The 26,414-nt window shown below is 38.0% G+C and overlaps 1 protein-coding gene across 1 annotated transcript in view; it reads left to right on the top strand.

Moving 5' to 3' along the window:
• The window catches only part of Uri1 (URI1 prefoldin like chaperone), a 56,920-nt gene that overhangs the window by 18,185 nt on the left and 12,321 nt on the right, over positions 1-26,414 (top strand). The window contains exons 2-4 of the mRNA XM_050124507.1: positions 2,946-2,980; positions 15,531-15,609; positions 16,718-16,853. Of these exons, the coding sequence (XP_049980464.1) occupies positions 2,946-2,980; positions 15,531-15,609; positions 16,718-16,853 (250 nt within the window). The remainder of the gene's footprint in view (positions 1-2,945; positions 2,981-15,530; positions 15,610-16,717; positions 16,854-26,414) is intronic.

The following is a 26,414-nucleotide window of genomic DNA, read 5'->3' as shown; positions in this document are numbered from 1 at the left end:
TGCCACCATTACACTTTTCCAGGTTGGAGGCAGACTTGTCCAAGGCCTTGTGCGCTTGGGGTCAGAGAGTTGTGGTTTAGAACTGATTTCATGTGGCCACTTCTGGGACGAGTTATTTCATCTCAGAAAGCATGCTTCCTTTCCTTTCAAAGAGATTAAGATCTGTGTCGTTGAAGTGTTTGAATGGACTGTCATATGAAGTCTTAGGTCTGTACCTAAATGTACAGATGAGTGTATATTCACAGGGTTGTTAATGATAGTTTGTTTAAACAGGGCTTTGTCAGGTAAGGGCCCTTTTACTGTGGCCTCACTGCTATATTACTGTATTAACATATTTATAAATGTTTAGTTATTATATTGAATTTCCTAGGTTAATTATTTTAGTAGTACAAGCCTGCTAAGTAACTATTTTTATAAAGCATTACAGAGACTTTTCAGGCATAATTTTAAAAAAAAAAAAAAATAAAACAAAGTTGGCATCAGTTTACCTATAGGGACCTTTCTTTTGTGGAGGTCACCAAAGTGGTAAAACACCTTTTGTTGTTTTGCTTATTTTTAGAGACTTGCCTGTAGAATCAGACCCCTGTCTTACTGTCATTACTTAATAGTTTAAGAAGTTAGCATGGCAGAAGAAATTAGATAAATTGGTATTAACTTAACAGAAAAATCAGATTTTACAACTCAGGTGCATTCAGCTTTGAATCTGGATTTTGTCTTTTTTTTTTTTTTAGAATTTTTTTCCCTTGGCAGTTATATTAAAAAAGTCTCGAAAAATAGCCTTTTGATGATGATGATGATGATGATGTGTGTGTGTGTACATATATAATTATGCTTTTGGTCACAGGAAACTCGTTATCCACTATTTCATGCATTTCCATATCTGCCTCTTTGGAAATAGTTTCCTCTAATTTCCAGGGTCCTGCTTCTGTTGTATATGTTTGTCTACTGTGTGTGGTGTTGTGAATGCTGTGTGAAACCCAGGAAGACTGCATACGTAAAACAGTATTTTGGTAGTGAGAATGTGGCTCGTACAGTAGTTTTGTTGCTGGTCTGTCTTTGAATATCTGCTTAGGGGGACTATTTTAGGAAAGAAAAGGGGTGGGGAGTGAGGAAGCATGACTAGAACCAGGCAGAAGAGCTGTGTGGGTGATGGCAAGAACACATGCCATGCTACCAGTGACTTGTTTTTAAACATGAAAAGCGTGTGTGCCAAATTTACATATTTACTAATTAAAAAGGCTTCCTGGAAACATTAAGTAGACTATCTTCCATAACCTTTAACACCATTACTAATGGATATAGCCTAGAAAATTTCATCGAAGGTCCTTTAAATAATGTAAATGATTATAAATATGTAACTAGTTAATATGCAGCTACGAAAGGATTATCATGTAGAGGTTAATGAACACTCTGCTCTTACGGGTTGCAGGGCTTTTCTTTCTGTGCTTTTGACTCACTTCATGCTTGGAAACACTCCTGCTAGGACTGGAAACATCCCGACTGTTTTTGGGTCTCATCTTAATGGGGTTCTTAAATAGAAACTTCATAAATTTTCTTTTTGCAAAGATTTGTTTTTTTCTTTTTCAAATTATATCTAATTCTGTTTGTCTTTTATAATTCCTGCCAAGTGAAAAACAGTGATATGGACTGATGTGACTTTAGTAGACTCTTACAGATGTTAAGTCAGTGCTCTATTATATATTACCACTGTTATTAAGTGTTGCTGTGTGATTGATTCTTACTGCAGATCTTCATTCTGTAGGGACTTTTTATGCTGAGTTAATGTGTTTTAATGTGCAGTATGGCCGAGTATCTGATTACAGCATGCATTTTGGTTCGGGATTGCTGCCTTACTATTTAAAATGTCCAAAAGGGAGGACAGGGTTTATTTATTTATTTTTTTTGGAATTAAATGTTAGAATAGAGGAATTTAGTGACAGCACTAAAAGAAATGTGATTTTTGGGGTGTGTGTGTGAGACACATTTTGCATAATCAAGGACTAGGATTGATCTGGGAACCTGGAACTGAAACTAGGGCATGCTGCTGTCTTCCTCATGTGGCCTCCCTTTTGTGCCTTAGTTTCCCTGTCTTTAAAATGGTGCTCCAGCACTCTAGATTAATATTTGACAGTTTTTATGGATGGGAACTCAAAAATAGGTGATTAGCAGTTTGTGAAAATAATATTAATTTTAAAATTTCTGCTTAACTGTAATTTTTTCTGATTGCATTTTTTCCTGTGATGATTGTTATTTTTATTTTCTTAGTATTTGAGAATCTACTGAAATATCTTAAAGGGAAGCATAACTTTTATGCGTAATATCATTCTTTTAATATTATAAACAGCTTAAATTGGGTGTCAAGTGCATACCATTTTATCACAATTCAGTGTGGGGGGAATGAGCTGTTCAGAGCATCCCTTTATCCCAAGTATTTCTTCTTGAAAACAGTAGAAAAAAGAATTCATTTTTAATACATCAGACTAAAAATCACAGGTGGAAACATTTGGAGATATGCTGACAAAATAAAATATTTTCACTACTGTCATTTTTTTCCTGCTGAAATGTGGATGTTACGTTAGTTTCTTGTTGTTTATAATATTTGTGTATCCTAGAAAATATGTAACATTGAAAATGGTCTGTAGATTGTACAAAATGCTAGTTATCTTATATCATATGTCACCTAATAGTTATGAAGCAGGTTTTGTACCAAAGTCTGAATTGGAAAGCTGTCATTTGTTCTGCAGTTATCAGCCTGCGTTAGAGGGCTGTGATAAAGTGCATTGCTTAAAAACTAACATGCCCATCTTTGTACCTTTGACAAATAAAAATGTCCACTGAGGTGTTAGCAAATCTGTAAAGACACTGCTGTAGTTTTCTGATGCTGATTTTCTGTCTCTATGCCTAGCCCTGTTTTTTTCATGAGTAGTTGTCTGTTTTCATGACAGGTGGTCACTAACTGCCAAGAGAAAATCCAGCATTGGTGAGTGAAAGATGCTTTTATTATAATTCTGAAATACCGAGGGAGTCCCTACTTGTATTTAAATAACGATATGCACTGGGGTATATGTGTGAGTGTGTGCATGTGTGTGTTTGTGTGCATGCTGTGTAGGAGAGAGCGAGAGAGCAGTAATTGAATTGTAGTGATCTCCATTTTGAATGTCTTTGATACTAATTTACATTGTCTTTAACCCTTCTCAGAGTTACACATGTACCAATTTTCTAAAATTTTGTCAGCATCTGTGTTGGATTCTAATCCCTCCTTTTCATTTACAGAAATTGAATAATATTAATCTCATTTTGAAGTAGAAATGAGACATTTGTTTTTGAACTTAACTTTGTTTCGGGGATATTTCTTAATGTTTGTAGTAGAAAGTAATTGGAATCAGTTGTTTAAAAATAATATTGGAAAAAATGATATTGGAAATAGGACACAGATAGATTTTTCTCAAGTTTGATAAAGCTAATTAATCTGCGTTTTAGAGCCTGCTTTATGGCTTGCACTTTTTTTTTTTTAGAGAGAAAGCATGTCTGTTTTGATGTGCTAATCTATAGTTAATAGGACAATGCCTGGTAAATAATGTGCTTTCTATTCTATTGCTTCTGAGGAAAATGCTCAATTTAATGGTGAATAAAATCTTATATTAGGAGTTGTCATGAGGTATGGCTGTTGATCTTGCAGATATCAAATTACAGTCTATCCATGCTGTGTTTACGAAGATTTTACTGAGAGAACAACAGGAGCTGTCTTGATTATTGTCTGCAGGGTTATTGCAAAATCATCGTAACTGCCCCTTTAGTGGTGAGATTAAACCTTCGGTTATACACCATCAAGCATATAATATTTTAAATTTATTTTAAAAGGCTTTTTCTTCATGCCTGAGAGATTTCCAAGGAAATAATTTATAGTTAGTGTATATCAAATGTTTTTGGTTTAAATGCACATAGGCTGCAAGCAATGGATAAGAGTGAAGATCGGTGCAATCTGTACCCATCATCTTATTCAATTTGGACTATTGGCTTGCGGAAACCAATCTAAAACTAATAATACCCACTTTATAAATAAAAATCCAGGACTTCATTAATTTTCAATAAATGCAGTGTTGTAATTGCATCCACTGGTGGTGTAGGTCTGTCAACATTTCCATAATGGACCGTTCACTTTGCACTGTACATTCATTTCAGCTTAAAATGCGAAGTGTGTGCAAGCCCTTGGCCAGAGAAAGCTTTTCTTTTGTAGATTTGGCCAAAGTGACGTATTTATGAGTAACCCTTAGAGGCAATTTCATTCCATGGACATGTGTGTCTTGATTTTGGTAAGGGGTTCAGAAATAAGAAGAGGATGCATTCACTCAGAACAGATTCCAGCATGCATGAACCTGAAATTAAAATCCTGCTTGGTAAAATCCTTCCTCTGGTGGAGAATTCTTGAGGACATGTTTTCATCTTGCTGTCCACTCAGTCTTTCCTTCTGTGTTTGGCACAGAATAGTTCATTAATGTATATCGAATAAGTGAAGGTGGAATTTGTAGATGTTTCATCTACACGATTTTATTTACAAATAGCACTGCAGTGTGCAGTGTACGAATCTGGAGAGTAGTGACAGATGGAGTCCCGACACTTAGGTCAGAGCAGGCTCTTAGACCCTCCGTCTAGTTCAGTGTGCTAAAGGCCTCTAAACCACAGAAGACTGGCACATTTGCCTGTACAGTGGTTTAAAGTTTATTATACCTTGTTTATATGTTAAAGATTACAATTCTTTTTCCCTCATTAAATTTTTTTCTGCTCTGAATCACTTCTGACAGGACTTAGGAAACAGTATTTTATTTGCCTATATAATAATCCTGTAGAATCTAAATGACCAGTGCATTCTGAACTCATTTAATATGCTCAGAAATTGAAAAGGAAGTGTCCACTTTGTTACCAAAGTCAGGCAGTAGGAATTCAGAGATTGTGGTAATCTTGAGCTGTCATTACCTCTCACACCTTCAGGCAGAGAAACCTTCCTGCCACTGGCAAGACTGAGCTGATCTTTCCAACCTAAAAGACTCAGCCCTAGTAGGACACTAAACAGAGAAATCAGGGCAGATTTTTTTTCTTTTTTGACGATTTGCTGGCATATGGAACAAATAGAGGAAGTCCAGAGACCGGAACCATTCTTTTTTGTTGTTGTTGGTTTTTCAAGACAGGGTTTCTCTGTAGCTTTGGAGCCTGTCCTGGAACTAACTCTTGCAGACCAGCCAGGCTGGCCTCAAACTCACAGAGATCCACCTGCCTCTGCCTCCCAAGTGCTAGGATTAAAGGCATGCTCCACCATCGCCTGGCATCTGGAGCCTTTTTAAACATGCTTTTGATACAGTTTTTAAAAGCTAATTGCTTTTACTTTTTGACTTGTGGCATTAGCCAGTCTAAAGTGCAGTTTAGGTAGCTATGCCCTCATCTACATGGATATCTGATAATGTAAGAGGAAGAGCAAAGTAAATGACTTTAAAGATGCAACTCTTGCTAGTGGTGCTGATGTGTAATTTAAAAGGGTTCTTTTACTTAGAGACAAAAAATACAATTTAGGCTTTAAAATACTCTTTTTTAAAATGTTGAACAAAAAGTAAAAATATTTGTAGAAAAATAGAAGTGAAGCCTGGGGCCATTTTAGGACCGACTGAGAAAACTAAATTCCAGGACTCTGATGGACTAAGAAATTAATAGTATTTGTCCAGTTAAGAGCAACTAAAAAAGGAAATATTTGAATCTAGAGGATAAGAACCATATAGAATTCTGTTAATACTAATAGTGCTTTTTCATTGTGGCCAAAATTTTTCTTCTTTTAAAATTTTTAAAAATAATACAACTTTTTAGCCATGTGATTGTCGTGCAAGCCTTTAATCCAGCACTTGGGAGGCAGAGGCAGACAGATCTGAGTTCGAGGCCAGCTTGGTGTACAGAGTGAGTTCTAGAACAACCAGGCCAACACAGGGAAATTCTGTCTTAAAACTAAATGCAAACAAACAAGCCCAAAACCTTTTTTGTCTATCATTTTTACTTCACACAGGAAAGTAAGATGCCACAGACTTATTTTCTCCTTGAATATGAATGTGAGGTCTACTATTTGGTCCACTTGCAGCTGGTAGGGGTTATTTGCATCTTTTTTTCTTGTTGTTTTTGTTTGTTTGTTTGTTTGTTTTTTGTTTTTCGAGACAGGGTTTCTCTGTGGCTTTGGAGCCTGTCCTGGAACTAGCTCTGTAGACCAGGCTGGTCTCGAACTCACAGAGATCCGCCTGCCTCTGCCTCCCGAGTGCTGGGATTAAAGGCGTGCGCCACCATCACCCGGCGCATCTTTTTTTCTTACATTCTTTTTTTTTTTTAAAGATTTATTTATTTATTATGTATACAACATTCTGCCTCTATGTATGCCCACACGCCAGAGGAGGGTGCCAGATCTCAGTACAGATGGTTGTGAGCCACCATGTGGTTGCTGGGAATTGAAGTCAGGACCTTTGGAAGCGCAGCCAGTGCTCTTAACCTCTGAGCCATCTCTCCAGCCCTTTTTTTTACATTCTTGTACAGCATTTGAGTTCTGTCATTTGCAGCCTAGAGCAGTTACACTAAGAACCTGCAGTTTTCTTTCAGGCAGGTACGCTGCCATCTGACTTGCAGAGCCCCCTTGTGTGTTCAGCCTTCCACTCAACTAAGAGTAGATACTCTGTCTTTTTGGAAAGTTAGCGATGCCGCATAAATAAGGCAAAAGAATAAAAATCTTAACTACTCCGTACACATTTGTGAATGTTTTATGTCCATGCCATCTTATCTTTGTTTGTCTGGGTCTTATCTTCCATTATGTCCCAGACTGTCCTGGAATTTGTGGCAGTCCTCCTGCCTCAGCTTCCCAGAGTACTGGAATTCTAGACAGGTGCTACCGTGCCCAGTCACACGGTATCTTTTTATCAGGCAGAAAGCTGGCTTTCTCAACATTTTTTTTTTCCTTTTTCGAGACAGGGTTTCTCTGTAGCTTTGGAGCCTGTCCTGAACTAGCTCTTGTAGACCAGGCTGGCCTCGAACTAACAGAGATTCTCCTGCCTCTGCCTCCCTAGTGCTAGGATTAAAGACATGTGCCACCACCACCTGGCTTCTCAACATATTCTTAGAGCTGTGTGTGCCTCTTTTAAATAAGTTTTGTGATGAAGAGCAGTAGAGTCAGCCTGTAGGTGTCCATCACTTAGTGTCAGAGATTGTCAGCTTGATTGGCATTGAAAGCACAGGCTTGACATCACAGGATTCAGCTGCCTACGTTGAAGGGCATCGTAGGCTGAGTAGGACTGTGAGCAGAGCTTGCTGTGTGTTTGTGGCATTATCCTAGCATCCTTTCCTTTTAAATGACATCGTGGAAGCTGCAAGGCCACATTGTGATGTTCAGAGGAACTTAGAGAGCCAGACAGATTCAGAAGGTGAAGAAATGACTATCTTTTGCTAAAACAAAAAAATTTATGGCCATTTTTAGTATAAGGCAGATGATTCCTGTTGGCCTGGTCTTACAAGAAAGACTCATTGCTTTATGTTGCTTATGGGATTAGATAAAAGTAGTGCCTGTGGATGGGGCATACATAGTTAAATCATTTGCATGGAGGCCTTGTTTATAACCATAGATTGTATGCAATGGAGGTGTAGAAATAGCTTGCTTGTGGGCTGGAGAGAGATTTCTCAGTGGTTAGAGTACATACTGCTCTTTTATAGGACCCAAGTTGGTTTTCCAGCACCTATATCATGTGGCTGCAACACCTGTAACTCCAGTTCCATGATATCCAATGTCCTTGGTCTTCTTGGGCACCTGCACTACATGCACAGCCACCATACATATAATTAAAAAGAAAAAAATACCTTATTTTCTTTAAGGCTTATAAGAGGATCTTAGGTAGTGAAGAAATCTAGTATTAAATTACACAGAGCCAACTTAAAATGAAAATACAGTATTTTATTTGTGCATGTGTTTAGTATTGCAAAGAGTAGCTTAAATTTGATGAACTTGAAAACACTTGAGCATATGAGTTTTGAGAGAGAAATTGTAAAACAAATGCTTGATATTTGTTACTTTTAAAAAACTGGATAAAAATTACTATTTGGGGATACTAGTTTTTGTTATAGTTTATGGTCATAGTATTTAGTTGGAAGTAGAAACACATATGTGAATAGGTAAAATCCTAAGCCTTTCTGAAAACTCCTCTTTACTATTAGGACAGGAAAATGCATACACACATGTATGCTTCTATCTTATGCACACATACATACATACACATACATACATATATACATACACACATATACATACATACAAATGTAGAGAGCATATCTGTCTGTCTGATGCTGTTGAGAGAAGAATTTGTCCCATAAACACCTTTTTTTCCCACAGTTTTGGTATCTCAGGGTGGAGTGGGACTTTACTGTGGAACCCAGTTTGCTCCCAGAGTCCCAGTCATCCTCCTGCCTCAGCTTCCCAAGTGCTAAGATTATAAGTGTAGGCCACCATATCTGGCATTCACTGAATATTTCCTCCTAACAATTCCTGTGAATACTTGAAAGTGTTTTTCTACAACCTTCATATGAGAGTATATGAAATTTACTTTATTTTGTGTAGTCTGCATACTTGTAGAAATACTTATTCATAACAGTGACTTTATTATTCAGTGTTTCTATTTAATAGATTATGTTTTTGGTCACTGCTTTGTATAGAACCTTCTGTTTTTGCCTCCCCCCACTTGAGTGAATCAGAGAGCAGTCATAACATTATCTGGACATTTCACCTGCTTTTGCTTTTGAAGTTGGGCAGTTACCACGGAATGGCTCCTTAGGGATAGTGAGGAGGAAGAGGAAGTACAGTGGGTCCAGATCTCTTTCTCTGTTTTTGTAGGTTCCTTTTTGTTTTTGTCATTATCAAACATCAAACACCACCTTCCCCTAGATTGGGGGTTATGTTTGAGGATTTTTGTATGTAGTGTTTCAGAGCAGATTATTTTTGTGTAAGTGCTTACACTTACATATGTGCACCTCCTGCTGGTACCTTTGAAGGCCAGAAGAAGGCCTTGGACCTTCTGGACTGGAGTTCAGGTGGTTTTGGGTCTCCTGACATGGATGCTAGGAACTGAACCTAGATCCTGTGCAAGAGCAGTAAGTACTCTTAACCACTGAGCCATCTGATCCAGCTTTCCTATGCTGAATTAGTTTTTAATTTTTCTTCTGACTATAAGGTGAGTACATGCTTAGTTATTATAGAAAGTTGTAATAAAATAGTAAAGAAATTTACTTATAGCTGAAACTATTTTTTTCCCAGTATTTTAAAAACATTTCACTTCACTTATTTACTTAACCATTCATTCATTCATTTGGTTTTTCGGGGCAGGGTTTCTCAGTGTAACTGGCCTGGCTGTCCTGGAACTCGCTCTGTAGACCAGGCTGGCCTTAAACTCACAGAGATCCACCTGCCTCTGCCTCCTGAGTGCTGAGATTAAAGGCGTTTGCCACCACCACCCGGCCACATTTTATTTTATTACTTTAAGATTAGTAGTTAGTTATGTGTTTATTTGTGCTGTAGAGGTCAGGTTAGAAATTTTTGTTTTCTTTTTCTTTAATGATTTCTAATTACAATTTGAAATTATTTTAGTAGTATCCAAGCTTTTGTGTCATATTTTTGGATGTAAGAAAATTAGTTTCTGGGGATAAAAATGGCAGACTTATGTTTCGGAAGATTTTCTCTCTGAGTTTACAGTATTATTTAAAAATCTCCAGGTGTGAGGCCTGGAGAGATGGGTCAGGAGGTATGAGAATTTCCTACTCTTGCAGAGTACAGGTTCTGTTCCCAACACCCATGTCAAGTCCCAATATCATAAAGTTAGCTGAACTTGACAACTTGGGGATTTTTTTCAAAAATCAGTGCACTTTTGTGTAATTTTAGAACTCCCCTTCTACTTTTAATTCACATATGATTATATTTATTTATTTATTTATTTTTAATATTTATTATGTATATAATATTCTGTCTGTGTGTATGTCTGCAGGCCAGAAGAGGGCACCAGACTTCATTACAGATGGTTGTGAGCCACCATGTGGTTGCTGGGAATTGAACTCAGGACTTTTGGAAGAGCAGGCAATGCTCTTAACCACTGAGCCATCTCTCCAGCTAAATATGATTATATTTAGAGCAAAATATTAATTATAAATGAAGAAACAGGCCTTTAAAGATGGCTGACAAATTTCGGGTGACATGTCCATGTGGTTGGCTGTAGAGAGAACATGGGAGCATATTGTCCTTCTAGCTTCACCGTGTGTCTCTTGTGTGGTAGCTACTGTGTGGAATTAAGTGGATGAAGTCTATTGGAGTGGTAGTTAGATCTGCCTCTCAATAGTTTGCTAAGCTAATGTAAAATTATAGGTTATCTTTTTCTAAAAAAGATTTTTTATTTATTTAGTATATGTTCTGCCTGCATGTATGTCTGCACTCCAGAAGAGGGCATCAGATCTTATTACAGATGATTGTGAGCCACCATATGAGTGCTAGGAATTGAACTCAGTACCTCTGGAAGAACAGCTAGTGCTGTTAACCTCTGAGCCACCTCTCCAGCCCGAGGTTATCTTTTTTATCTTTAGATTATTTTTATTGTTTTCTGGTGACTAATAAAACATAAGAAACATGTGTTAAGTCATCAGCATATTCTGATGAAGTGAGCTCTTCGGTGTGATGCAGTTATAAAAAGGAACATGTCTCCATTTTACCTTTAATTTTTTTAAAGGTAGATTTTAATTTACCGAATTAAGTGAAGTCTCTGAATATTTTGCTGTGACTATTTAGGAAAAAAGGTAACGATGCCACTGATTTTATACAAATACTTTTAAATTGTGAATGAGGAGCGTTCCTTTCCCCACCAGTTCACAGAAAAGAATTGTCCTTCCTTCAAGAATGTTCATATTAAGGTCATGTAACTTAAAACCTTCCTTAGACTTAAGAGGACACTGAAGACAGTTGTTATTTCTTGCTGTAGCAATGAGAGAGAATCTCTGCCTGTATCTATGCCTGAACTGAACTTTCCTAATTCTGGAGGTGGCCCAGGGACCCTTCAAGCCAGTGGCGCTTTAATGCAGATGGATTGCAAATTTTAGAAAGGCCTGCTAGATTTGAGTGATGGCCTCTGTGATGTGGCCCAAGGCTCAGTTGCAGAGGAGTGAGTGAATATCTAGTGAATTGGATCCAAAGTAGGCTTTCTTAGATGTTTATAGGATAGTTCTGAAGTAGTGATAATGAACTAAAAATAGCTGCTGTTGAGTCCTGTGTGTTTCAGAAGCTTTGGGTCTCATCGTTTCTTAGAAACAACAGATATTTGTTTCTTGGCTGCTGATAATAACCTGCATGTTTGCACTAATGCAAAGTCCTTTGCTTTTAAGCGTCTCGTGGTGTTCACTGCTTTGTTTGTTTAGCAGGTTAGGTAAAGGGGAAGAGCGATAGGAGACCCCCTTCAAAAAGACAGTTTAGTGTTAGTATTATCTGCCAGTTATGTCTTCCTGCTTAAGTACATTTGGAAGATTCTGCTCTTCTAAGCAGAGATTTCGTTTCTTCCCTTTAAAGATGGAGATGAGAGCCTATCACTTGCTGGAACAAGGGATGTAGAGCTTACTTCTTTTTGCAAAAGTGTTTTTCCCATTAAGAGAAAGATTAAAAACATATTTTCGTGCTCTCCTGTACTCCTTTAAATAGTCTGTTACAGGAGTATTCAGTTGCACAGAAGAGTTGGACTGAGCCTTGATTATACACCAGCCATGTCTTACTCATTAATTCATTTCTTCCTGAGGTATTTCAGAACAAGTCATTGGCATACTTCACTTTAAATATTCACTCGCATACCTCATTTAGCTTGCTCTCTCAGACTTGTTACACTTCTATGAAAATAAATATTTCCCATAGGATCTGTCCTGATCTTAATGCTTTAAGGTTAGGGCTATTTATAGAAGTGTTCTATGCCTTCACTGCGGCTGCTAACTTTCTCCAATCTTTAACATTAGTTCTTAAGACAATTTGTATTGGGGCTTGAGAGATGGCACAATGGTTTAGAGCACTTGTTGCTCCTGTAGAGGATTCAGTCTCAATCTCTGGCACCCACATGGTGGCTCACAACTATCTATAACCAGTTCCAGGGACTCCAATGTCCTCTTCTGACTTCTGAGGGTACTAGCATGCATGTAGTACACAGATGTACATGTAAGCTAAATATTCTTACAAAAAATAAAATCTTACATGGCGGTGGTGGTGCACGCCTTTAATCCCAGCACTCAGGAGGCAGAGGCAGGCGGATCTCTGTCAGTTCGAGGCCAGGCTGGTTTACAAGAGCTAGTTTCAGGACAGGCTACAAAGCTACAGAGAAATCCTGTCTTGAAAAAACAAAATGAATGAATGAATGAGAATGAATGAATAAAATAAAAATTTAAAGCCAGGTATGGTGACTTAACACTTTTAACCCCAGCACTCAGAACTTAGAGGCAGGCAGATCTCTGTGAGTTGAAGGCCAGCATGGTCTACAAAGTGAGTTTCCGGACAGCCAGAACTGTTTCACAGAGAAACTCTGTCTCGAAGAAAAAAAAAGTAAACTTGTGTTTTTATGGCTTAACAATTAAGAGTCTATATTACTCTTGTAGAGGACTTGGGTTCAGCTCCCAAAACACATGTGGTAGTTTACAACCACTTGTAACTCCTAGCCCCAGTGGATCTGATTCTCCCTTCTTTCCTTGTTGGGCACTGCATACCCTGTAGGCAAATTTCCCTCTAATTAAAAAATATATATGTGTATATATACATACACAGATGTGAATGTGAGATGGGTTCAACACACGGAGATGAACTTTGCTGCTGCACAGGCTCGTGATGTTTTAAAGGGACTATTAGTCTTGTGTATTAGAGGGCCGTGGAGATCGTGTTTTGGTTAAGTGCTTGGTTCTGGATGTTTTGACCAGAATGATCTTCAGGTCTTTCTTCAAGATACATAGCTGGTCTTCCTTCAAAAAGTATTTCTACATTGCTATATTTTAAATCATCTTTCACTTTTCTTTTTCTGTCTTTAGAAAATAACTAAAAATGTAGAAATAGCAACTCTAATCTTAAACTGTTCTTTAATTTGTTCACATTTTTTGTTCTAGAGAGAATTATTAATGAAGGTTAAAGCTGAGTGTTCATTTGGAAATACTGATTGCTGACATTACCTTGGTTGAACTTTCTGTTCTCTGAGGGCACATGAGATTTCTTTTTTAAAGTTCTCTTTTCTAGGTATGATTACCAATGTAAGACATGCTGAATGCTAACTTTAATTGGACCTAATCAGAAGCTTTAGATAGTGGATGGATAGTCCTTGAGCTTTTACACAGTCTCAGTCTGAATCACAGGGGCTGTTAGTATTCCATAGATTAATGAGCATCTGTGATATGTTGGCACTGTTTCACATCATCCTCTTTGTTGCTCATATTGACCCTGTTTCCAAAGCCTCTGAATGCTGACATTCAGTTATCCTGTTACTGTTCAGTAAGTCACACTATCCAGTTGAATGCCTGTTAAGTGGGATCTTACCTTAGTACTTAATAATCTTTTCTGAAAATTATGTTTTATGCTCTTGAACCTGTGAATAGGCATTTTTCCAGTTTTAACATGGATGAAGAAGCTGAGGCCAAGGTTAGTTTGTGTAAGTGAAGTAGGAGAGCTGGGATTCACTCTTTGGTTTGACTTTAAAGCCATAGACCATGGCCCCGGTACATAGTCCCATACGTGAAGGATTTTTGGCATTTTGTCATATAAAAATGTACCCAAAAGGGTAATTTATTTCCTTATGAAATATAATAATAGGATCTAGGAAGATGGTTGTCAGTAAAGTGCTTGCTGTACAGTCAGGAAGATCTGAGTTCTGATTTCCAGCACCACATAGAGAAGATGGTTGTGTAACAACCCCAGCGCTGGGAAGGCAAAGGCAGGAAGATCCCTGGAGCTTGCTATCCAGTCGTTATAGTTGAATTGGTGAGATCTTGTCCCAGATGTAAGGTGGAAAATGATTGCAGAAGACTCCCAGTGTTGATCTCCAGCTTACGCATGTGCCGTGGACTCCCTCACACATACATGCACAAAAGAAATACCATGATAGACATTTTGTGTTTGTTTACGGATAAGAATTTGTGGAGAGTTTATATAGGACATTGGAAAAGGAGATTTTGTATGAGAGAATAAGATGAAGAGTGAGGGTGTCTACCTCAACAGGACATAGGAGATCTGCTTTCTCCAGTGCTGATTTTCTGTTTTCTTTGTGTTATCTTGTATAAGAAAAAAATGTTGAGTGACATTCCTGTAGGAGTATTTTCAGGATAAATAGTAACATTCGTGAAATTCCCCAAACCTTGAGACTGAGTGGATAGTTTTTATTCAATATGCTGCTATTGGTGTAGTGGAGCTAAGAAGTAAACTGATGCCAATTCTGTTACTTGTAGTAGAGTCATTTTTGTTATCTAGGTAATTACATGATACTTAGGATGAATTTTAGTCTGACAGTATGTGTTCATTTAAATTACTTGCCTACTTGATGAGCTTATTGTTTTTGCCATCTTTTAATAGAATAGTCAGAATAGTTCAGTGCTCTAGATGTGTGTGGCTTCCATCTTAGCAAAGAGTCCTTAGGAAACTTGGCCTCCAAAGAAGTGTCATCTCAGCATAGGTGAGTGCTTGGTCTTAGGAAGAGGGGTGATTGACACCCAGTAGACTGAAGTCCTATGGAGGAGCAGTTTAGATACATGCTGTTCTCTGCTCCAATAGAGTTACATTGAGTCAAATCTTAGGATTGTTTAAATGGATGTCCTACTCCCCTTCTCCTTATTTTCGTTGAGTCAGAATCTCATGTAATCCAGTAGATGGGCCTTGAACTCACTATAAAGACAAGAATGACCTAGAACTTCTGATCTTTCTCCTGCCTCTTACTTCCTAGTGTTGGGGTCACAGGCATGTTGGCACCATGCCTGGCTAATAGCTCTGTTTTGATAGACCATGAAACAGATTTCAGACACTAATTGAAGTGCTTTCTACATTACTGTTGCCTAATTTTTTTTCTGCCCTTGGTCAGATTTCTTACCTTATTTGCATTTGTATGACTAGTTGAGCTTAACTTTTCTGATGAGGACTGAAGTACCTGGTGCTGTCTTGTACTCACAGTCTCTACTGTAATCTGTTTATTCACTTGGAAGCTGTATGATGTTTCTTCTCAGTTTGAGTTCCTGGCTCTCTCCTTTGCATTTCCTTAATTTTTGCATTTTATTTAGACTAGGCCATCTTCTACTAATGAAGCTAATTCTCAAGATGTGAGTATTCTGTTTCAAAGTGAATTTTATTTCTGAGTGAATTTATAGGTGAACAATGCCATCGATGGACTCCTAAACTCGTTTTATAGTGGTATAAACTGCTGGACAAAGCCAACATGACTGTTGGCTGTTGCTGGTTTGTGTACTCATTTTGTGTTTGGTGTTTTCCTCATCAGGGAGAAAGTAGACAGTGACTATAGTGCTCTTCAAGAGAGACTGAGGACCTTGCCTGACAAGTTATCCTACGACGTCATGGTATGCTCTCTGTGTTCCTTTTAGAGTCACATAATGTTCGTTGTAGACAGTCTAATGGCAAAATGATAGGATATGCCCTTGCTGTGTGTGTCCGTTCACAAACTGTCAGTTGATACACTGTCAGAGGTGACAATAGCAAGGAAGGTTTGCTTTGTTAGGCCTTAAAACAAAAATAATAGTTTGTATATAATTATTGTGATATAATGTAATGGCATATTAGCAAAAATCTGACAGGTTTGGCATGTAAATATTTTTTTAAAATATTTATTTATTTATTATGTATACAATGTTGTCTGTGTGTATGCCTGGAGGCCAGCAGAGGGCACCAGACTTCATTATAGATGGTTGTGAGCAACCATGTGGTTGCTGGGAATTGAACTCAGGACCTTTGGAAGAGCAGGCAATGCTCTTAACCACTGAGCCATCTCTCCAGCCCCTGTAAATATCTTTTTATATATAAATTCCAGTTATGATAGGAATATGACATTCAGTTATTTTCTGTTATCCAGAGTAAGAACAAGCCATAATGCCTGGTAACTCACAGAAATAAAACCCAGAACATTTATTTATACATTTTAACATGAGTTAAATAACATAGTTTCTTTTTGAATGACCTTCCTCATGTCATACAGTTGGTCCTGAGCCTTTGGCTGCAGCCTCCATTGTATCAGTGTGCTTTATGAGGATTTATTCTGTTGTACTAGATTAAGTGTGAGTAGGTAGATGCAATAAAACTGTTAATTCCTCCCTTGAAAACATAGTTTTAGTTATACTGGCAGTAGTTTTCGTTACTATTTTGGTTTCATTTAGACTTTAGAATTAATGAAATGTATAATCATTCAGAGACAGCACTACTTTCTCTAATAGCTGTCATGGAAATATGCTGTGGATTTATTTTCCTGTTTTAACATGGATTTATCAATCTAATACAATTTTCTATAGATTTTCCTGGTAAAATTTCAATATAATGTTAAATTTCTGTGAAATTGACATTTTATTTTTCTCAGTGCATAGGTAAGAATTCAGTAATGTACGGTTTCTTATGCTAAATATTTTTTAAAATGTATGCTTAAAATTTTTGCCTTTCTCTTTCTTTTTTGACCAATAGGTACCATTTGGCCCTCTTGCCTTCATGCCAGGAAGACTTGTCCACACTAATGAAGTTACTGTTTTACTTGGGGACAACTGGTTTGCAAAGTGCTCTGCAAAGCAGGCTGTGGGTTTAGTTGAGCACCGGAAAGAACGTAGGTACCTCTTGTGCAGACGTTCTCCGTTATGTTTGCGTCCGTTCGTAGGCTCCAGAGCTGGGGACTGTGACCCAAGCAATTTTCAGATTTGCTAGCCCAGATGTGCTATTCTGGATTATAGGTAATCTCAGGGAAAGCATGAAATAATGCAGATTGGAAGTCCTTCCCACTTGCCGTGTTTCCACAAGTATGCTGTGTGAACCACAGGCGTTACATTGTTCTGTGGATAGACCTTGTGACAGGAGTTGGGGATATTTTATACTTGTGATTGGCGTGCCCTCTGCTCTTAATACTTTTGGGACCCAGGAGAAATTTATTTTCTTTCTCATGAAATCAGAGAAATTCCTTTCTATAAAAGTTAGGAAGTTTTGATTTGTAGGATATCTCAGTTTTATTTTATTGAAGAGACCAGATGTGGAGAGCATCTTGTAGGTAGCTTGAGGTCTTGCCTCATCTTGTAAGGCCACTTTGCTTTTGCTTACCCAGTTTCTTGTTCTATTTTGCGTACTGCACAGATGGCCTTTGAGCTCTGGCTTGGTTGCATTCTGACAGTAGGCTTATTTAATTTCTAATCTGTTTTTATTTTTATAATAGCTTATATAAATTGATATATCCTGCTTTCAACCTTCTAGTAAATGTATGTTTGAAGAGGAATTTTGGAGGACTGTTCTGTATAAGTGAGGTCACACCAAATACAGCTGACTTTTTCTAAATCTGAAATAATTTCACTAACCCAGGAGTGCGTATTAGTTGGATAACTCATTTATTCTGTAAAATTCTGGAAACTATGGTTTGAGACTAATAGCAAATCAAGTCCAAATTTGTAATTGGTTTATATTTTAATCTTTTATGACACTAACCAGAATCCTATTGTTGGACCTATATATAATTTCTATCAGTTGATAGTCTTTGGGTTTCGCTTGTTAAAATTAGTCATGTCCACTAGTTAGGTGGTGGTGGGCATGGCTCTTAGGGAGATGCTTTTCTCACTCTGAGGCTTTCCTTGTTGACTGGTGTCTCTGCTCATAGAAAGTCAACCTGGAGTCTGGAAAAGCTTGTTCACTTTGATTTTCAAATCAGTGAAGAAATCTTCAATATCAGTTAATGATTGTTAGACTGGAGCTCTAGAGGAAAGAAACATCTTTTTTTTTTTTTTGATAAATCACTTCCCAGTTCCATATAAGTTTGGAAAGTGACTGATTATGTGACATAGGATAGATATTTATCTAATTGTCAGGGCACATATTTAACTGCATAGCATCTAATAGGATAAGAGGATTCAGAGGTTTTTATCCACAGTTTTAGGGTAATTTATAATAGCTGAAGAAAATGTTTAGGTGTATTGCTAAACTTGACACTTAATAATAAAAGGTGCATGTGATCCAGTCCCTGGCCCTCCCCACTGGAAACCTTCCATCTTGACTGGGCTTTTAGCCTGAGTGGTGGATGCAGTTTGCCCAGTTGGAGGTGTGGCTCTGGAACAATGTGGGTTTTTTCTTTTTTTTTTTTTTTTTTTGCAGTTTCGCTTTTAGATCTTAGCAACTTTAGCATATCATTCTTTTTCTTCCATATTTAAAGTGGAAACATTATTTTCTTAACTGAATCTCTTTATGGATCCTTTGTGGCCTTTCTACTATGTGGCATCACTATTCTTATTTTCTGAGTCATTATTAAGACAAATGTGCCTTAACAAAGCTATCCTGTGCCATTTGAGCTGATAACCAAGCAGGCTGGGCGACAACTGAGTGTTCTGTATAGAGGGAGGCTTGGTAGCTTGGGTGGCCTGCTAAGTATGAGATTTCAACACACCTCTCGGCCTGCATGCAATTTAACATTTATGAATTGTTAATTTCTGGAGTTTTTCATTTCATATTTGGTGGTGGGTAGCTGGAATTGTGATGCAGGACTGTAGGTGAGTGGGACCACTACCCTGGTTTTCTTAAAGCAAAAGAAATGTTAAACATACAATCAGCTGCTTCATTGTTGACCAGGTAATAGCAAGGTTTGGACAGAGGTCTTGGCATATGGAAGTTACAGCTTGTCCTCTTGATACAGGCCTGTGATGGATTGAGGCTGGGTGGCTTTTCAGTTTTTGTCCCCCTTCCCACTCCCCAGAAGGGAGTCATAGTGAGTAGTAAAGTGGACTTGATAGTCACAGCTCAGAGACAGTGGCTGTGGGAAGAGGACAAGTTCAGCACCCTCCCTTTGTGCTGACCTTAATTGTTTGCCATTTGATAAGAACATACCATCTTTTCATATTCTTTTAGAGTTTTGTTTGGTATGCTATTCTGTGAGTTACGACATGTGCATCACCACTGTGAGTGTACATAGAACACACTGGAGTCAGGATGCATCAGGATCATACCGCATACTCCCTCATGCTCACTTGCGTATGCACTCACCCTATGCCAGTTTCTTTTTTTTTTTTTTAAGATTTATTTATTTATTAGGCATACAATGTGCTGTTGGCATGTATGCCCACATGCCAGAAAGAGGGCACCAGATCTCATCACAGATGGTTGTGAGCCACCACGTGGTTGCTGGGAACCGAACTCAGGTCCTTTGGAATAGCAGCCAGCGCTCTCAACCTCTGAGCCATTTCTCCAGCCCCCCCCATACCAGTTTTTAAGGCTTGGCAATCACTGATTTATTCTCTGTAGCTGTTAATTTGCATTTTTCTAGAATGTTTTGCAAATGGATTCCTGTCTCTTTGGAGATTGGCTTTTTCGCCTGCTCTAATGCTTTGAATTGTTTGTATCAGAGTTCTTCATTTAGGTTTGTTGCCAAGCAGCCTCTGATATTCACACATAGGTTTTCTTCTTGGTGCTTTGGAAGGAGACTTGGAGCAAGTGTGAATGGAGTTGCTGGAGAATGCCATATGTAGACTCTAACCTGCACACAGCTCTTCCTTGTTGTGCTGGGTCCCATAGTGGGTTGTGTGTTCAGGTTTTCAGAAATTACCAGACTTTCCCAGAATGTTTCTGTAGGATAGAAGGAAACAGCAGAACCTTTCCCTCTCTACTGGCAGTGGTGAGAGCCTCAGAGCTTTTGCTCGCTACTTGAGAGAGAAGGGAATTAGAGTTGCATCTCCTCAGGGACTGGTGATACAGTCCGTAGCCTCTTATCTGGTAAAGTTTTTAGCCACATTTAAAAATTGGGGTTGTATGTATTTTTTTTAATTTATTAAATTTTTTTAGATTGATTTTTTTCATCTGTATAAGTATTTCTTGCATGTAAGTTTGTATATAACATATGGGCCATTACCACAGAGGCCAGAAGTGGGCATAGAGTTGGAGCTTCCATGTGGGTGCTGGGAATCAAACCTGGTTACTCTGGAAAACAGCAAGTGCTCTTAATCACCCCCAAGGGATTGTGTTTTTCCAAAACTTGAAAAGCTTTTGAGAGTTTGTTATACATGTTGAATATGTATCTTGTTTGGAATATATGATTTGCTTTTTTTTTCTGTCTTACCTTTTTGTTCTTTGTTGATGGTGTTTTTCCAGAACAGTTTTTAATTTTGAAGTCCAGTTTGTTGCTTTTCCCTCTTAGGTTCTTTCTGTCTTTGCTATCATATCTAAGAGTTCTTCGCCTACCTTTAGTACCTATGACTTTGCTCATGTTTTAAGTTAATTTTGCTTTAGGTATATGGTTTAAGTCAAGGTTCACTTTTCTCACGACTGAATGCATAATTGTTTCAACATTGTATTTGAAAATAGCATTCTTTCTCCATAAAGTGACTTTGTACCTTGTCAAAATAAATTGGTAGCTTGAAGCCACTGGAAGTGCTCTATCAGGATGGTTAGAATAAAAAACATATAGTAACAAAAATGTGGAAAATTTAGAACCTTTGTATGCTACTAGCAAGAATGTAAACTGGTATATATTAGAAAATTAGAATTTTTCAAAAATTTTTCAGCACTGGATTACCACGGGATTTAGCAGAGATAGTATTGCATGCAAATGAAATAAATATGTACAACCACACAAAAACACTGTAGACCCTAGTGATAACATTATCCATAGTAGCTCAAAGTGGAAACAAATCAAGTATCAGCTAAGAAATAGATAAAATGGATTGTTTCCATGAAGTAGAATGCAGTTTGATATGTCTTGAAAGTATTATGGTAAAAGTACTGTGAAAGTATTATGAAAGAACCATGTCTTGAAAGTATTCTTCCAAAGGAGAGAAACCAGTGGGACCCCTCCTTTCTGTGCAGTGTTTAGTATGACAGATTTATAAGATAGGAAGTGAGTTAGCATAGGGATAGGAAGATATGAGGAAGAACAAACAGTGAATGTGAAAATGTGCCTGTGTAATGATGCCTGCACAGCCCCAGACGCATATATATATATAGATAGATAGATAGATATATCTAAAACCTTAAGTTATACACTTAAGTGGATAAATAATGTTACGTAAGCTGTATCTCATTAAAATTATTAAAAAGTGAAGTATTGGTTATTGACTCTTTTTGTATAGTTCATTTTTCTAGACCATTTGTTTTGTTTCTTTGGCCCATGTCCATCCATGTTTTAATTGCTGTAATTTTATAGTATGCCTTAAAATAAGGCACTGTGAATCAGCATTTGTGCTTTGCTGGATCCAAACCCAAGACTTCATAAGCTCTAGTTTGTCTTTTCTGAAATTTGACTAGGTTGTTTCAGTTTCTTTGTCTTTCCATCTACATTTTAGAAACAGCTCGTTTCTATCTATAACAAATCTTGGGTATATTTGACTGGAATTGCTTTAATTCTGTGCATCAGTTTAGGAAGAATTGACATCTTAACTCTGCTAAATCTTCCAAGTGTGTATACCCTACTCGGTATTTAGGATATTCTAGACTGTTTAAAGCCTGTTTAGTTCATGTTATACCATGTGACCCGTAAGCCCTTGTCACTTTTGTGAAATTCTTTGAAATAAATGCCCTGGGACTTTGGACGTAGACACTGTGTCTTATAAAAAGGGACGTGTTTTAACTCATTTTCCTTTGGAGCCTGTCCTGGAACTAGCTCTTGTAGACCAGGCATTAGCCCAAGGCGAACACGCCCCCTAAGGGGCTGGACTTATCCCTACAATTTTCCATATTTGTGCCTCTGTTTCTTTTTTTTACTGCACTGGGTAGGACTTTGAGTAAGGGATGGAGCAGGAGTCCTGATCTTATAACTGGCTAAGAGTGGGCATCTTGGCCTTTTATTTTTTTGCCAAGGAAGGCATTTGGTTTTTAACTTCAAGAGGTTGTGTTGGTTGTAAATTTTTTTAAAATATTTATTTATTCATTTATTTATTATGTATACAATATTCTGTCTGTGTATATGCCTGAAGGCCAGAAGAGGGCACCAGACCTCATTACAGATGGTTGTGAGCCACCATGCAGTTGCTGGGAATTGAACTCAGGACCTTTGGAAGAGCAGGCAGTGCTCTTAACCTCTGAGCCATCTCTCCAGCCCTGTAAATTTTTTTTAAAAAAGTTATTATCGTAAATTAGTACTTTCTATCATATTAGGGAAGTTTATTTCTAATTTGTGAGTTTTTAAAAAATAATGAATAGGTCTTGAATCTTGTGATGCATTCTTTCTGCTATGTTGATATGCTTTTGTGTTTGGTTTGTCAGTATGATAGGTTATATTGCTGATTTTCTTTCTTTGAATGATCCATATTTGGTCTTATTATTATGGTTAATATGGTTATATTATTTTTGTACATTACTGGGCATGTTTTGTTAATGATTTGTTGATTGATGGGGTGATTTGGGAAATGTTGTAAGATAAGGCATAGAATTAGTACTGTAAATATTTGGTAACATATACCAATAAAGTCACCTGAAGGCAGAGACTACAAACTAAAATTCTTTACTAGGTATTACACTGCTTAGACTATCATTTTCCCCAGGGAGAGTTTAATATTTTCTGACTTTTAAAGAATTGCTTGGTTTTTACCTAAGTTCTTAAATTCATCTAATAGATTTGTTTATAGCATTAAGTCCTCATTTCTTTTAAATGTATTTGGGTGACAGTTCCCTTTCTAACTTTGTTTTTGCTATCATGCATTTTCTTGCTCTTTTGTATATCTAGATGTAGTGGTCCTCAAATGGGCAGGTATTAGTTTTATTTATTTCCTAGGAGATTAATGATGTATCAGTACACATTTTCTGTCACAGGTAAGTGTTAAATGCCATTGATACCCAATTGGTAGATACTAACAGTTTCTAACTATCTATCTTAAGTCTCCAAAGCTTCATTACTGGTGAGACTGAGGGGCATATTGATCTTGTTGATCTTAGGACCCAGCCTTTGGCTTTATTACTGTGATTCTCTCACCTTTGCTTATTAAAATTCTACTGCTGTTCTGGGTTTGCTTTATTTTTTGTGGTGCGCATTCTCAACTGTAGGTGCTGGCATTTTGACTTAGGCACTGCCTTAGTGCTGTGCTGTTTCGACACATTGTCTTTTCATTGTCCATTGAATAGATTTTCCTGAGTCATGGGATGTGCTCATTGACGCACTGATCATTTAGGTTGGGGAGGACAGGCCTTTGGGCCACATCTGGTTGACCCCAGCTTTTATCTATGAATGTAAGCTAATTAATGAAAGAATTGTGTGTGTCGGGGAGGGAGAATAATATGAGCTAGAGATCAAGAACAGCTCTCAAAATCTAAAGGAAGTACATTATGGCTTTTACAGAAAAAGTTTATGAATCACAGAATTAGCAGTGTTTAATTTTAAATGTTGGGAGGGTTTTTTTCTGATGCTGATTTCTAGTTTTATTCTTTGTGGTTATGGAATGTGTATTTGATAGGAGGTTTTAGAGTACAGTGAGACTGGCATTATGACTAGGTTGTGCTCCATCTTCCTGAGTGCTTTGCCCTGGAGAAGAATGCGTTTGCTGTTTGGTAAAAAGCGCTGTACAAATGCAGTCGCATGTGTATGGTGATGTTCTGCTCTGCAGCTGCTCATTCGTGTTCAGTGTGGAGAGAAGAGTGAACTCTCCAGGTAGAATGTGACCGTGCTCGTATCTTCCTCACTTCTGTTAGTTTTTGTTTCGTGTATTTTGAGGCTTATTTTTCAGATAAAGTGCTGTGCTTTGCTGAATCACATGATCATATAACTTTTTCTTTTATTCCTGATTCTACATAGGTTTCTTGTTTAATGTTTGCCGGGTGTGTTTTTCCATTCCTAACATCTGTGGTAATTATAGCATAATAAAGTGCTTTTCTTGTATACAGCATAACACTTCCCTTTTTAATCCATTCTGACAATTTCTCTCAGTTGTATTTGGACTGTTTACATTTAGTGTAAGTATTAATAATTTGGTATTAAGGCTTAGCATTTACTTTTTTTTCTCTGCTCCCCATCTCAGTTTCCTGTTCTCTTTTAGATTACTCGATACTTGGTTTTGTTTGTGCATTTTCTCTATTATTGCCAATAGAAACTTTTTTCTTTTAAGGTTTATTATTTTTAGTTATGTGTAGGCGTATGTGTCTATATGTAGGTATGCACATAAAGGCAGTTGCCCTCAGATGCATCAGATTCCCCTGAAGCTTGAGTTACAGAAGGTTGTTAGGTTGCCTGATGTGGATACTAGAACCAAACTCAGGTCCTCTGAAAGAGCTCTGTGTGCAGGATTAAAGGATTTTTTTTTTAATGGTACTAGTTTTTAACTTGATCTTCAAAATGTTTTCTACTAGGTGTTGATTTTTGGCTGTTTACAATTTTAAGCACTGGTGTAAGTCTTGGGCTGGTGATATTGCCTCATAGGACTTGAGTTCAGATTCCCAGAACCTGAATAAAAAGGCAGCGGTTATGGTATATTCCTGTGACCTCTTCACTGGAGGGAAGGGTTTGGTGGAGACAGATGGATCATTAAAGTAACGGACTTAGCTGACTCTTAGGAGTTTCAGGTTTGGTAGAGAACCTGACTGAAAAAATAAAGTTGGAGAGCAGTGGCGGAAGGACACCTGTCAGACTATGGGCACCTATGCACACCTGTCCACACTTGCACTGACAATGACACTCAGGTTAACACACACACATACCTCACCCCCACTGCCAAATATTCCTTGTGTATGAGGTAGGGTTTTGATTGATTGACTTTTCTCTAGAACAGTCTTCAAGTAGCAGTTTTTTGTGTTAATCAGTACCCTACGAGAGAGTCTGATCTTCATTTGTGTTCTGGGAACCAAGCTGGAGGCCTCAAAGAGGAGTCTGCTGTTTCCCTAATGATGTAACATTTCAGATGCTCCCACCTCAAGAGCCCTGCACACCACTGTAAGCAGGCACTCTTCTCCTGAGGTGTGGGTCATGTGTGTGTTCAGAGAGTCTAGCATTTTGGACTTCATGTACCTTAAATCTGCCTTCCAGATCTTAGTTTTACTTTTTTCTTCCCAAGTCAGTTACTGTTTTTTCCTGGTCCATAGCCCACAGTGACTTGCTCTGTCTTCCTTGGCCAATGTCATGAGGTGTCAGCTCAGCTTTCTCTCTTGCAGTTATCATTTATCCAGAATTCACATGTTAGTCCCTTTCTGTTTGTTTCTTCTTCTAATGTCTTTATGTGTTTTTTTTTTTTGAAAAAAAAATTTTTTCTGCCTCCTCCCAGCCTCCCATCCCCCCCTCCCCCCACTCCTCTCCCTCTCCCTCTCCAGTCCGAAGAGCAGTCAGGGTTCCCTGCCCTGTAGAAAGTCCAAGGTCCTCCCCCCTCCATCCAGGTCTAGGAAGGTGAACATCCAAACTGGCTAGGCTCCCACAAGGCCAGTACGTGAAGTAGGATCAAAACCCAGTGCCATTGTCCTTGGCTTCTCATCAGCCCTCATTGTCCGCCATGTTCAGAGAGCCTGGTTTTATCCCATGATTTTTCAGTCGCAGTCCAGCTGGCCTTGGTGAGCTCCCAATAGATCAGCCCCACTGTTCAGTGGGTGGGTGCACCCCTTGCTGTCCTGACTTCCTTGCTCATGTTCTCCCTCCTTCTGCTCCTCATTTGGACCTTGGGAGCTCATTCCGGTGCTCCGATGTAGGTCTCTGTCTAATTTATGTGTTTTTATCTTTAAAAAAAAATTGGATTTTGCTGAGTTCCCTAGGGGAGTAACAACAAGCATACATGCATTGCCATTTTATAGCACAGCTCCAGAGCTTGGCTTGGCACACCCTTAAAAAGGCTTGCAAACATATCCACCAGGGGGCATGGCCTGTTGAAACTGCTCAGAGAATGCTTGAAAACCCCCAGCACACAATAGACAGGATTGGGAATGGAGGGGTCACAGAAGACTGAGAAGAGGCGCTTGTTTGCGTGCTTGATGCTATCCAGCACAGGCTCCTTTCATGTGGATGTCGATAACTTTTTACTAGGCCTTTATGAATAAATTTTTACTTTTATAATTTTATTCTGTTTATATAAATATAAAATCCCATAAGCTAAATATTTCTAAATATTTTTCATATGTAGAATATTTATCTTTAGATAAAGATAACTAAAGTGTTTTAAAAATTTCTTTTAAATTAAAATATATTCTTTAAAATTTACATATTCATTTTGCTGTCATTGTCTTTATTGTGGTCAGTATAAAG

Source organism: Alexandromys fortis, unplaced genomic scaffold (genome assembly GCF_014885135.2).
Source record: "Alexandromys fortis isolate MF-2015 unplaced genomic scaffold, M_Fortis_MF-2015_v1.1 scaffold_198, whole genome shotgun sequence".
In the NCBI taxonomy this organism is placed as follows: Eukaryota; Metazoa; Chordata; class Mammalia; order Rodentia; family Cricetidae; genus Alexandromys; species Alexandromys fortis.
Note: the sequence above shows the minus strand (reverse complement) of the source record. Positions and strands in the feature narration are given on the sequence as shown.